The sequence below is a fragment of the Blennius ocellaris genome, assembly GCF_963422515.1.
Source record: "Blennius ocellaris genome assembly, chromosome: 5".
NCBI classification, from domain to species: Eukaryota; Metazoa; Chordata; class Actinopteri; order Blenniiformes; family Blenniidae; genus Blennius; species Blennius ocellaris.
Genome location: NC_137654.1, coordinates 28,889,684 through 28,902,659, shown reverse-complemented (window position 1 = coordinate 28,902,659; position 12,976 = coordinate 28,889,684). Strand labels below are relative to the sequence as shown.

The 12,976-nt window shown below is 45.9% G+C and overlaps 1 protein-coding gene across 1 annotated transcript; it reads left to right on the top strand.

The window, feature by feature from the left end:
- Positions 1–225: 225 nt before the first annotated feature.
- Positions 226–10,653, top strand: cacnb3b (calcium channel, voltage-dependent, beta 3b; the record flags this gene model as incomplete). Its single annotated transcript, XM_080497084.1, has 13 exons — positions 226–270; positions 3,523–3,642; positions 4,035–4,157; positions 4,441–4,562; positions 4,742–4,794; positions 5,570–5,589; positions 5,702–5,782; positions 8,142–8,200; positions 8,454–8,554; positions 8,718–8,869; positions 9,944–10,039; positions 10,132–10,302; positions 10,428–10,653. 13 exons carry the CDS (start codon positions 226–228, stop codon positions 10,455–10,457), a joined length of 1,173 nt encoding a protein of 390 aa, XP_080353210.1. The 3' UTR covers positions 10,458–10,653.
- Between the last annotated feature and the right edge of the window lie 2,323 nt (positions 10,654–12,976).

Below are 12,976 nucleotides of genomic sequence, written 5' to 3'. Positions count from 1 at the left end.
CTCCAGGGCGGTGCAGAGCGCTGCTGCAGTCGGAGCATCAATTTTGTATAGGAAGCGACTGTTGAGGCGGCGCAGCATCGGCGGCGAACCACTTAGCCGAGCGCCTCCTTCTCTCTCCTCCTCCTCTCTCCTCCTCCTCTCTCCTCCTTCTACCGCGGGCTGAGGAGGGAGGAGGGTTCGGCTTCTTGTGTGCAATGGGGGTCCAGGAGCGCTGGCAGCAGAATCATGTCTGCCTCCGACTCGAGCGCCACCGGACTCATCTGTAACAAGGTACGCCGTCAACGCCCCCCCCCCCCCCCCTAAAAAAAAAAAAAAAAAATCATCCTGCATGCAAACGCAGCCTCCATCCCCGAGTCCCTCATCTGCTCGCCCAGAGGCTCTCCCTCTGTTTCCCCTCCTCTCCCCCCCCCTCACTCTCGCTTGCCTCACTCCGTCCACTCAGCCTCTCTTCCATCACTTCTTCTTGTCTTCTCTGGACATCTTGTCTTCTCTGGACATCTCGTCTTTTCAACTCGTCTTTTCAACCCTGAAGCTCAGCTGATTCCTCATCTGTTGAGTTCAACCAGCGACTTTAGTTCCATAGTCTTTTTTGAAGTCGCTCATTATTGAATATCGCAGCTGAGAGAATAAAAAAAAAAAAAAAAAAAAAAAAAAATCACCTTGCTTCCTTTTTTTTTGTTTGTTTTGTTTTTGTTTTCATGACGGAACTTTGGTTGAGCAGCAGTGTGGAGTCTGAGGGGGGGGGGGGGGGGGGGGGGGGTGTTGCCAAATTGGAGCAGTGAAAGTGTCGGCAGCAGCTGGTTCTTTGTAGAAAAGGTTGTTTATAACGTGCACACTTCCCTCTGCTGGTGAGAATCGACGACTGCTGCAGCTTCCATCTGCCAGGACCACCGGGGTGTTGGGGGGGGGGGGGGGGGTTCAACTCACTTGTTTATTATAAAAAAAATAATAATAATGAAATCAAGACATCTGCATTGTGAGCAGAAAACACCGACTTCTTCGTCTTCCATTAGCTGCTTTCAAAGCTGAAGCCGGAGTGTGATTAGATTGTTTTCCACTGTTGTGAAGAAAGAAGGAGTTTATTTTGTCTGAATATATTCATGTTGGTGTTTTTGTCGTGTTCCAGTGATTTGAACTGATTTTAAATGGAGACTTTGGAGGAATTCCACTTTTCTTTCCAATGACTTTGTCAACTGAAGTTGGTGATTCTAAATTAGTGAGTGTGTGAAAGGGCGCGTGTGTGTGTGTGTGTGTGTGTGTGTGTGTGTGTGTGTGTGTGTGTGTGTGTGTGTGTGTGTGTGTGTGTGTGTGTGTGTGCGTGTGTGTGTGCTGAACTTCCTGTTTCCTGTTGGATTCGGTGCATTTCGGTACTCGGTGGATGAACGTCACAGTTAGAACCGATGACTCCTCACACAGTATATTAGAGAATTTCACGACATATAAGCCTGCGGCTTATAATGCGAACGGACGGACGGTAGGATGATCTGCTGTGATCACAGATTAACACACAGCTTATTTTTATATTATCCAGACGCAAAGAAATAAACAGTTGGGATTTCCTCTCGTTTTACAACATGTCATTTGAACCTGTCGTAGAGGTGAAGCTCTAATCATTTCTACTAATAAAACGTGTCGAGGAAGAAAGATTGGCTAACTAATTTTACTTTTTTGAATAAAGTCATTCAATGAAAGTGAGAAAAAGCAACACTAGACGAGCCGAGCATGCACACAGCTTGATTTAAGATAATAATCATGCATTTATCAGTCATACAGCTGTTTTAAATGGAGACAAGGGTCCGATTCAATAAGAATCTTGCGTAAATCAGGTAAATTGTGCACCCATGTAGGCTCTTTTTTCATTTGTGCTCAATTAACAATAACAGTGATCGACACCAGACGTGTTCCAATGACAGTCTGACGCCAAATCTTGTTTCTGGAGGTAGTGAATAGTTTTCGTGCCTTGTACTTGGCAGTATTTTGTTTTACCAACGAGTTAGTTTGAAAAGCAGTTGCAGATCAAATGAGATCAGACTTTATTAATCCCAGATGGCGAAATTAGTTCATCACAGCAACAGTTTCACATTTGGCATAGAACAGTTAAAGACGGTTCCACAGTGAAAAACTGACTACGTATGTAAATAAATTGATAATTAGATAAATATATACGTATATATGTAACTCATAAAGAAATATAAGTCATCAAGATGGGGGGTAAAATACACATTTACAGTATTCCGTGTACAGCAAGGTGATCCTCACACTGTTTATGCTGCGGGCAGAAGAATCTTGTTTACTTTTAAGTTAAACTAAACTAATCATACTTTGTTGTTGAGAAATTCCTTGTTTTTATTTCACATTTAAAGTTTGAGGTTGTGAGTCATGAACGAGGAAATGGAAATCAAATCTGCAGCCACCAGGTTGGGATTAGAAATGTGTTGCCAGCGGTGTCGTGACCCTGTGACGTACTTCACCGCCCCCGATGAGGAAATACACATTATTTACCCAAACTTTACCAAAGTGTCCAAACCCTCATTGCAGTACATTGGTCTGAAAGGCGTTTTTTCATAAAGGCCGGTTAGTTTTTTTTTTGCAGCTGGATTCAGGGATTATATTGTTTTACGCAGAGCTGTGTGGAGCTCCGGTCGGCCAATAAGATCCCGGGACACTGTAAATATTCCTTCTTCATCCGGAAGGAAACTCAGAAACAGTTTCGGTAATAAGAGTCGTCGGCGGAGGCGAAGGTAACGCGTGCTAATGAGGCTCAGCCGGGGCTTCAGAGTGTCGATCCTCTTCAGCCGTCTGCACAACTTCACGCGCTTTAATTAGGTTTTTGTTTCTTCTCCTCGTCGACTCTTCGGGCTCTGGCAGCGCTTTGATATTCAAATGATATCCACAGACTGCTGGCTGCAGCTAAAACACTGTCAGGCTTTCAGGAGGGAGGGAGGGAGGGAAAATGGAGCAGGGTTGGGAGGAGAGGGAGGAGGGGGAGGAGACAGGTGGAAGCAAAGAGGTAGAGGAAGGATGACGTTTGCATGGAGCTATATTTGGCTGCTTGATGTGGCTCCTGTCTGGTAAGTGAGGAGTCTTCCAGCCTCGCACTCGGCTGGGACTGCAGTTAAAGTCTATGACGTGGGCTTCGCCGGGTTTATTCAACATATAAGCGAGGCATTAAGTGTGTCGTTAACTTTACATTGTCAGTCGTGGGAAAAAACGAAAAAACGAAAAGAAAACCACTGAATCACCATAAACTGGCTTCAAACGTTCAGGAAATAGATGGGATCTTTCCTCTCACGTCAGCTCGGCTCAAACTCTGGACTCTCGCCAACGTCTGGTTGAGCGGATAAATAGACAACAGGGTTGTTGGTGTTGCAGTTCTCACGCAAGGTGTGTTTGCGACTGTGGAAAGGAAAAACTCCCCCAACAGGGAGAAACCTTTGCAGAAACTCAGAGGACGCCGCCGCTTCGGAAAGCTGCAGGAGCTGCATTCGTCTTGAAGCGTCCGTCTCGTTTCCGTCTCCCCAGGGTTCAGCCGATTCCTGCACTAGTCGACCCTCTGATTCCGACCTGTCCCTGGAGGAGGACCAGGAGGCGTCTCGGCGTGAAGCCGAGCGCCAGGCTCAGCTGCAGCTGGAGAGAGCCAAGGTGGGGGACGCCAAGAAAAAGGTCAAAGGTCGTCCTTTAAGGAACGGGAATAAAGCGAAACTTTCACTGTGTGTGTTTTTTTGGGGGGGGGGCGTTCGGCGTTGCTGAAAAATGCAACTTTTTGAAAACGTGCGGTCTCTGTTAGTCTCCGGCGTTTTGGCCCCGAGCACACTTAGTGGCCCGTCGTGAAAACGACGCTGCTTTCAGCGTTTCTGCCGTTTCACCCGTAAACCGAACATCTTTAAAAACGCTCAAACGAGCCACTTCCGTCACCGACGACCCCCCAGACTGGTGAAAGTCTGATTCTATGAACCGCACATCTGCAGAGCCGTCTGACTGCGTCACTCCTAACGTGATATTTCTATCACCTCCCCCTTTTCTGTCTCTCTCAGTCGAAGCCAGTAGCGTTTGCTGTGAAGACCAATGTGAGTTACTGCGGAGCGCTGGACGATGACTGTCCGGTCCAAGGCGCCGCCATCAACTTTGAAACCAAAGACTTTCTGCACATAAAAGAGGTGACGTGTCTTTACATCTCCACACTCAATAAAGGTTCCTCGCTGACACGCTGTGCTGTACCTTATATGTTATTAGCTCCACAGCTGGATTCCAACCTGATTTTAACTCTAATTATCTTTAATTATTTGCCTGTTAGATTTGCCACCAACACCAAATTGCCTCAATAGATTACAAATCCGATCAAAAGTAATATGACGCCTTTATTGTGAAATGTCCCGGGCGGCAGACGTGCCGCTCCCAGCTGATAGAACACAATCTTTCTCTCTTTTCTCTCCTCCGCAGAAATACAACAATGACTGGTGGATCGGCCGGCTGGTGAAGGAAGGGGCGGACATCACGTTCATCCCCAGCCCAGTGAAACTCGAGGCCATGAGGATCAAACAAGAGCAGAAAGCAGCAGCGAGGTCAGAGGTCACCCCCCCCCCCCCCCCCCCACCGCCCTAATTTCACTCTTCCTCTCTCACGTGTGCAGCTCACAACTTTTTCTTCCTCCCCGTACTTTACTTTGGAGGTCCTCCTGTCTAAATTGCCCCTTGAGGGGAATTCACGCCTGGTGAAGCTTTTGCATTATGTTGCTCCACAGGAAAGGAGGGAACGCGTCATCCGGAGGCTGGAGGTCCACGCCGCCATCTGCAGGTGAGTGAGAGCGAAGACGTCCTGTCGACTCGCACTGATGGGATCACCAGAACAGTGTTTTTCAACCGTTTTTGAGCCATGGCACACTTTTTTCTTTGAAAAAATCTCACGACACACCACCACCCGAAAATGTTAAAATGTGAAACTCTGTAGCCTCTATTAACAATATAAAGTCATTCTCATCAAAGTTTTATCAACGGGAATCAAGTAAATACAGAAAAAAAGTATTTCCCAATTTCTTTTTTTAAATTTTTACTGACTCAGTGTGAAACCTGGACCTGATGGATGAAGAGCTGAGATCCTGGTTCACATTCTTCCTTTTCAAAAACTTCTCCATCACTGTCACAGACACTTTGATACAAGATGGTAGCAGGAGGTGGAGATTAACCAGACTGACGTCTGTCACTTTCCGTTTCACCGGCAAAGTTCTGTGCTGCCATCTATTGGCGAAGAGTATTTATACATGACTACTCTGCAACACACTGTCGGCCGTGAGAGCAAATGTTTTTTAGAAAAAAATGTGAAATTGGATAATTTCCCACGGCTCACCTGACTATATCTCGCTGAACACCAGTGTGCCACGGCACAGTGGTTGAAAAACACTGCACTAGTGTCTGAAAATAACAATTCCTGCTTATCTCCTCACATCGAATCCTGTTTGGATTTCGATCTGAACTGAGATCAGAGCGCCTCATAACACAAATAAACACCCCTGAAGTGCCAGTGGGTCAATTTCACCCTCTTTTCTTAATGTTCATTCTGTTTATCCTGAAAGCCAAACAGAAGCAGAAACAGGTGCGTTTGCATCTTCCTTTAAAAAGACAAACAAAAAAACAGACCAGGAGCAGTTAGTTCACAATTCTGTTGTTCACTGTCTTAACTTTCGACGTCTTTGAAACCGTTGCAGACGGAACACGTCCCGCCGTACGACGTGGTTCCTTCCATGCGGCCGGTGGTTCTGGTGGGACCGTCTCTGAAAGGCTACGAGGTGGGTTCAGCTCCAGAGACGTCCCGCTGACCAACATCAATTAATCAATAGTGGCCTCAAAGCATGAATTTCATTTCAAAAACCCTGACTGGTCCGTCACAAGAAAAACATTCTGATTTAAATCTCTATAATTGAAAATGCAGCACATTAATGTCCTGAGTGGGTTGGACCAGTGAAATTATGTCGAAATGACCTTTAAATTTGAACTTTAAAGTTTTTCTTTGTCGTTACGTCGAGTGTAAGTTTGGAATTGTTCGGTGCTTTGTACCAAAAATACTAGAATCTTAACGTGAAGCTCATTTTAATGCAACCTTCTGACGCAAAATGCCCAGAAAACTTCTCCTGTAGTGCGCTGATGGACCGGATCGGGGCCTTGTGTTTGACACACCACCGATTTGAATAATGAATTATATAGACAAAAACAGATGCAGTCTTCAGCTTTCTCATTAAAAAAAAAAATAAAGGTTTCTTTAATAAATCAGAGGGGGGGGGGGGGGAAGAAAAATCTCATTAACCCAATACAACATGTTTTAACAACAATCAACATCAATGATTAAATCAGACTCAATAAACACATTTATTTTAAGTCTCTGACTGCAGATTTTCATCCCTTCCATAAAAATCCTCATAAAAACAGTTTTTTTGGGGGGGGGGTAAATAAATATACAGGGTGGCATTTTTAAAAGTTATTTGAGCTATTTTTGCTTTTTTTGATGATTGTTTCTTCTTCAGGTCACTGTAAATAATAGTTCTTATATCCCACTTACATATAACAGAATTTGTGAATTGGAAACACTTTTATTTCATCCTTTCAAGTAGATTCACTGTAACAGTATTTATCAGTTCGATAGAAGGAGGTTTTTTGTTTTTTTTAAATCGATTCACACTTTTAAGCTCAGAATTCTGACTTTAAACTTTGAATTCTGACTTTTAAACTCAGAGTTCTGAGAAAAAAAGTCAGAACTCAGGGTTTTTTTCCCCCACAGTGGCCCTAATCCTCTTCCATATGTCTTCATCAGGTCAGAATCTGACGTCCACTAATCTGGTTTATGAGGAAATTACCTGCAACAAACTAAACCTCCGTCTCTTTGTTAAACATCCTTTAGATTAGCCTCGGAGTGTTATATCATGTTATATCATGAGGCGTCAGTGTATACTTTCACGAAACTGCATTTATTTGAGCTTTTCTCTCTCTGCACCGTCTGGTCCAGTTTAATCTGGATTGTATTGCCTAATCCAGGAGGACGAGTGTACGTGTGTGTGTGTGTGTGTGAAATATTCATGCAGCGCTCTACTGCTGTGCTTCAGGGATGCTCCAGCTCGTACCCCCCTCCTTCCCACCCCCCCTCCCGCTTTTGTCTCCCTTGTTCATGTCATTTTCAGACGCTCATCAGCTTTCTTCAGTGTTCTTCAACAGATCTCACCTCCCCCTCCTCCTCCTCCTCCTCCTCCCCCCTCTGTGAGGGAGCAGCACCAGTGCGTGCCTCATCCTTTATTTCAAAAGGCCATTCATTTTTCACGACTGTTTGAAAATAGCCGGCCTCGCCTCGTCTCCAGCGGTGCGGCGCTGCGGCACGCAGCCTTGTCGAGCGTCGCCATGTTTATTCGTCTGCCTGCGTCCTTCTTTAACATCTCATATCCGCACGTCTGGAAATCAACAAACCGCCTGTAGGAGTTTATTTCTGGGTGGAAAAATTACATCACTCCACCCCCCCCACTCCCCCCATCTCCCACCCCCTCCTCTCTCCATCCTTTATTTTTTTATTTCTTAAGAAACATGATATAACGCATGGAGCATCTCTGAAGATCATGGAAAGAGATCCTTTTGATGTTTGTGCTTGTGTGAGATTATAGAGACTTCTCAGCCTCGACGTCACGTTTAATAACTGAGAAGTTGGAGTGTCGGCGGTGCTCGTCTCTCTCTCTCTTTCTCTCTCTCTCTCTCTCCCTCCGCGCTGACTTACATTAATAATGCAGTCGTTCTCTACTTTAATCTCCCCTCAGTCCAGTTTTATTGTGCAAAATGAGATTATTCCCCCCAAAAAAGTGATCGCCAAGTGGGTTCATGTCTCCTTTTTTTTTTTTTTTATCCATTTTACTGGAACACAGAACAGACGTCACTATCCCTCCGGTAATGATCCATTTGTGGAGGTTTAATAAGAAACTGAACATGAGAGAGGTGAAGAGGTGAATTCCTGATTCTGGTCACACGAGTTAAAACAGATCAGGGAACTGTTTGCAGCTGCGCTGATGTTTGATCATTAACGCTGAGTACATATTTATTATGTGCATAACTTGTGCATCAAGGTGCTGTTTGTGCTCTTTCACCTCATTTTCCTTCATCATATCTGTCGCCTAGGTAACAGACATGATGCAGAAGGCCTTGTTTGACTTCCTGAAGCACAGGTTTGATGGCAGGTGGGTATGTGTGTGTGTGTGTGTGTGTGTGTGTGTGTGTGTGTGTGTGTGTGTGTGTGTGTGTGTGTGTGTGTGTGTGTGTGTGTGTGTGAAGCGCAGCGCCGTTTCATGGAACTCTGCCTCTCACGTTTCGTGGTCGATAGGACACAAGGCGGCGGTGATTTATTTTTAGCAGCGAGCGAATGCGAGTTCATCTCCTCCTTTTGAAACGGAACAGTTGTGGACGTGATGCGATAAGACGCCTCTTCCGTAGGATCTCTATCACACGGGTGACTGCCGATCTGTCGCTGGCGAAACGCTCCGTGCTGAACAAGAAGGCCATAATGGAGAGATCCAACACTCGCTCCAGTCTGGGTGAGCCGTGAACAACTTTCCCTTTCATGTCTCTCTCTCTCTTTCTCTCTCTCTCTATGGCTAAATAAGGATTATTGCCTGCTAAGAATAGACGCGTCTTCTGTCTTTTAACGTCGTCGCTCGTCTCTCTGTGTTGTTTTTTTTCTTTCTGCTTGGCTTCCAGCTGAGGTTCAGAGCGAGATCGAGAGGATCTTCGAGCTGGCCAAGTCTCTCCAGCTGGTCGTCCTGGACGCAGACACCATCAACCACCCCGCCCAGCTCCTCAAGACCTCGCTGGCGCCCATCGTCGTCTACGTCAAAGTGTCATCGCCCAAAGTAGAGTGCAGCCTCAAAGAGACGCATCCAAACATCTCACATCCTGCGTGCTTGTGCGCTTGTGTGCTTGTGCACTGCTTCCTTACATAACTTATACTTAGTCGAATGGATGTCATAATCATTTGTCAAAAAAAGGGTGGATGAACACTAAATTTGAGAAAAAAAATGTACTTAAAATTAGTAAAATGATCCAATCAGTCCAATGCAGCAAGTTCATTCTATTTGATAGGGGGGGAAAAAGACTTAAGACCACATTGTAAAATCAAAGACTAAAAATAAGTAAGTGAATACGTTTTAAAACAAGCGAAATGATCCCATCATTTCTAAACACCGAGATTTTAAAACTTGGCAAGTGCCAAATAATTTGCAATGCACTTTGGGTGGATAGATTAGTTTTTGTTTTTGTTTTTGTTTTTGTTTTTGTTTTTGTTTTTGTTTTTGTTTTTGTTTTTGTTTTTGTTTTTGTTTTTGTTTGTTTGGAAAACCTTTTGGGAGGAGGTGACATACTTATAATAGTATAATGAGATCTTCTGTCAGTGGCACAAACTGTCATGTCTGGAAATGTATTTGTTTATTTATTTTATTTATTTCAGAATCAGAATTGTCTTTATTTTCATTGTAACATTTATTTTTTTATTTTTTTATTTTTTTATTTTTTTATTTTTTTATTTTTTTATTTATTTATTTACTTATTTATTTATTTATTTATTTATTTATTTATTTATCTAATTGTTTGTTTGTTTATTTCAGAATCAGAATAGTCTTTATTGTCATTGTAACGTTTATTTATTTATTTGTCTATCTGTCTATTTATTTATTTATTTATTTATTTCCTTTAACAGTGACATTCAGAAAAAATCATGTGTCTGAGGAGGAAGGAGGAGGAGGCATAAAGTGTATAAAGTTTATATTTCTATTCATATTTGCCATATTTGTATAAACTGATTTGACGTGTTGCGTAACAACATCCTGGTTTTGCAGGACGGAGAACATTGAGAGTCAGTCCTTTATTTCAACCTTTTTCCAACTTTGTTTTGTTTGACTTTGCCGTCGTCTTTGTCTCGTCCCTCACAGGTTCTGCAGAGGCTCATCAAATCTCGGGGCAAATCGCAGAGCAAGCATCTCAACGTGCAGATGATGGCGGGAGACAAACTGGCCCAGTGTCCGCCGGTACGTCGCGCCACGTCACCGTCACACACGCCTCAAGTCCGGCTGGCTGGCCAATTGTTCACGTCAATGTCTTCCCCGTTGTGGCGCGTTAGGAGATGTTCGACGTCATCCTGGATGAGAATCAGCTGGAGGACGCCTGCGACCACCTCGCCGAGTACCTGGAGATCTACTGGCGTGCGACGCACCTGCCCTGCTCCGCCCCCGTCAACCCTCTACTGGACCAAAGCGTGGTCACCCCTCCTTCCGCCAACTCCAGCCAACAGGTTCCACAAACGTTATTCACACTTGCATGCATGAAACTACTACTAATTCACGTGTTAAGATGTTATCCGGAGCTACAGATGTTTTTTTTACTGACGCCTTCTCTCCTTTACTGTGTCCGTTTTAGTTTTCTGAGACTCAAGAGCTTATAGAATGATCCTCCAGGATGTCGGTGAGGGCAGACGCTCGTCTTTCTTTCCTAATTCAGTCCTGAAGGAGTTTAACTTGTCTGCTCCTCACCGGCTCCTCGCTGCCCCCCCCTGCAGGAGCCCCCGGTGCTGTCGGCCTGGGTGGGGGGGGGTCAGAGCAGGAGGTCGTGGAGCAGAGGGGCCGGGCGCCACCAGGGGGCAGCAGCAGCCCTCATCTCTCCAAGGCCAGCACCCCCCCCCCCCACCCTCTCCTTCCCGTGGCCAAGGAGCAGGAGGCGTGGAGAGCTGCAGGAGGAGGAGGAAGGAGGAGGTTTGACCAGAGCTGGCTGCACCAGACCGAGGAGCCCCCCCCCCCCCCCCTTCTCACTGTTCCCCCCCTGAACATCACCCTACAACTCAGGGCCGCTTTCTGCAGCTGCACTGCTGCTGGTGACAAAACGACCAGCGTAGCCGTGGAGTCACTATCCACCACGAGACCCCCCACCCCCCCATCCTCCTCCTCCACCCCCCCCCCCCCCCCCCTTTCCCACGCTCATTCTCCCATCGCGACCTTAAAAGTGGTCCTCACCTCTTGCTTCCCCACCGGAGGGCCTTTTCCCGTCCTCACAGAGCTGAGTCAGCCTGTGTCTGTGTTTGTGTGTGTGTGTGTGCAGACGTCCGAACACACACACACATACACACACACACACACACACACACACACACACACACACACACACTCGATGCTCTCGCCGCACCCAGTAGCACCGCCACCACCACCGCGGAGACGGCGTTCCAAAATGTTTAATCAAATGTTTCCACCAAAGGTTCAATTCCACCTGTCGGAGTCACCGACGTGTCACCCGTGGTGGGGAGAGCCGAGGAAAACACACATACACACACACACACACACACACACACACACATAAACACACACACGCTCATCCGGTAGCCTTTTAATGCCATTCTTTTCACGTTACATTCCTTCTGCTCTCAGAATGCAAAAACAACATGTAGAATAAGCACAGACAGTCAATATGCATCTTTGTCACAGCTGTGAATGTATGAATGCGGCCCCATCAGCGCAAGGGGGGGGGGGGGGGGGGGGGGGTTATTTCACAATAAATGTGGTTTGTTTGCAGATAGTTGGAGGAAAATCCCACTTCAATCAGTTCTGTGAGGGAGAAAAGCCCGACGATTCACACCATGTTAGTTTTGATGAAGCCGAAAAAACATTAAAAGCACATGCAGGGAAGTCCAAGTTAAAGTAAAACAAAAGAAAACAAGAAAAAAGGCCTTGATCCTTCATGAAATTGGACAAAAAGGTCATTTTTACATTGATAGCGTGCATTATTTTCCATAATACCCATAAATCTATTCGTTACCATTTCAAGCTGCCACATACGTGAGGAAAATGTACCATTTCTGAAAGTTAAATACTCCATTACACTTCCACCTTGACCCCCTGCGATGAATTCCACACATTTCGTTCGACCCGCTTGACTCGTGTAAAACCCCCGAAGTCGTGTCTCACGTGTAAATAACCTGCTGTATGTGCGCGGCGTGTCGCGACCCCCGCGTCATCAGACGGGCTCTCCGGGACCGTCCCACGACCACGACGCCGATCTGATGAGCGCGACCCCCGCATCGACGACATATCCACACGTGCATTGACCGAGGCCGAGCTGTAAATACTGTATATTCCAGATGTTATTGTTATTACTACTAATCCAATTGCACAGAGCGCGGCGGCGACGCGTCGACAGGAGGTGGAGAGGTTTATAACCACAGCGCACTCCTCTATACCCGCGGAAAGCATGCGTTTCTACGTGACGTCCTCTCTTCTCGGAATGATGCACTGCTTTTTATTTAGGAGCTTCCACCGACACCCACGTTCATTTCTGAAGGCCGGAGAGAGGCTCGATCCAAAAAAAACGAGCACCATTTCGACGAATCCCTCCCGTTTCCGCCTGGTTTATATCGCGGGTGGGAAACTTTCCAAAGCGGGGGCCCGGAGATGCTCTTTGGAGGCCCCACAAGCACAATTTTGTACGATTATCGTTTTGTTATTGCGTTTCACTTTGATCAAATTCCGTATGCAATACAAGGTTTGGCATCGACGGGACCCGAGCCGAGACTATCGAGATACGACGGGGTACTAATTGCACTACAATCCTTTCTATGTGTTCTTTTTTCGATGCAATAAATGCACTAAAACGTTCTGCTGTACCCGCCTGCTGATCCGGTCGCCACGGCGCCACGGCTTCTGTGACGTCCGAACAGACGAGGACGAGCACACAGCCTGCATCTTTTGTTAAATAGCACATGTGAAGGAGGAGGTGAATTAAATGCATTTATGTAACGTCTCTCTGTGTAGGTTGTTTTTTTTGTTGTTGTTGTTCTGCTCCGTGACTCCCGATGCAACCAGCAGAGGGCAAAAGAAGCTCGTCTCCTTCAAGTCTGTGATCCTGTGTGACGCAATGAGGGCGCGAGATTCTCCTCCAGCTTCACTCCTTAAGGAGATTCTAATTGAAAGTCAATTTATTGT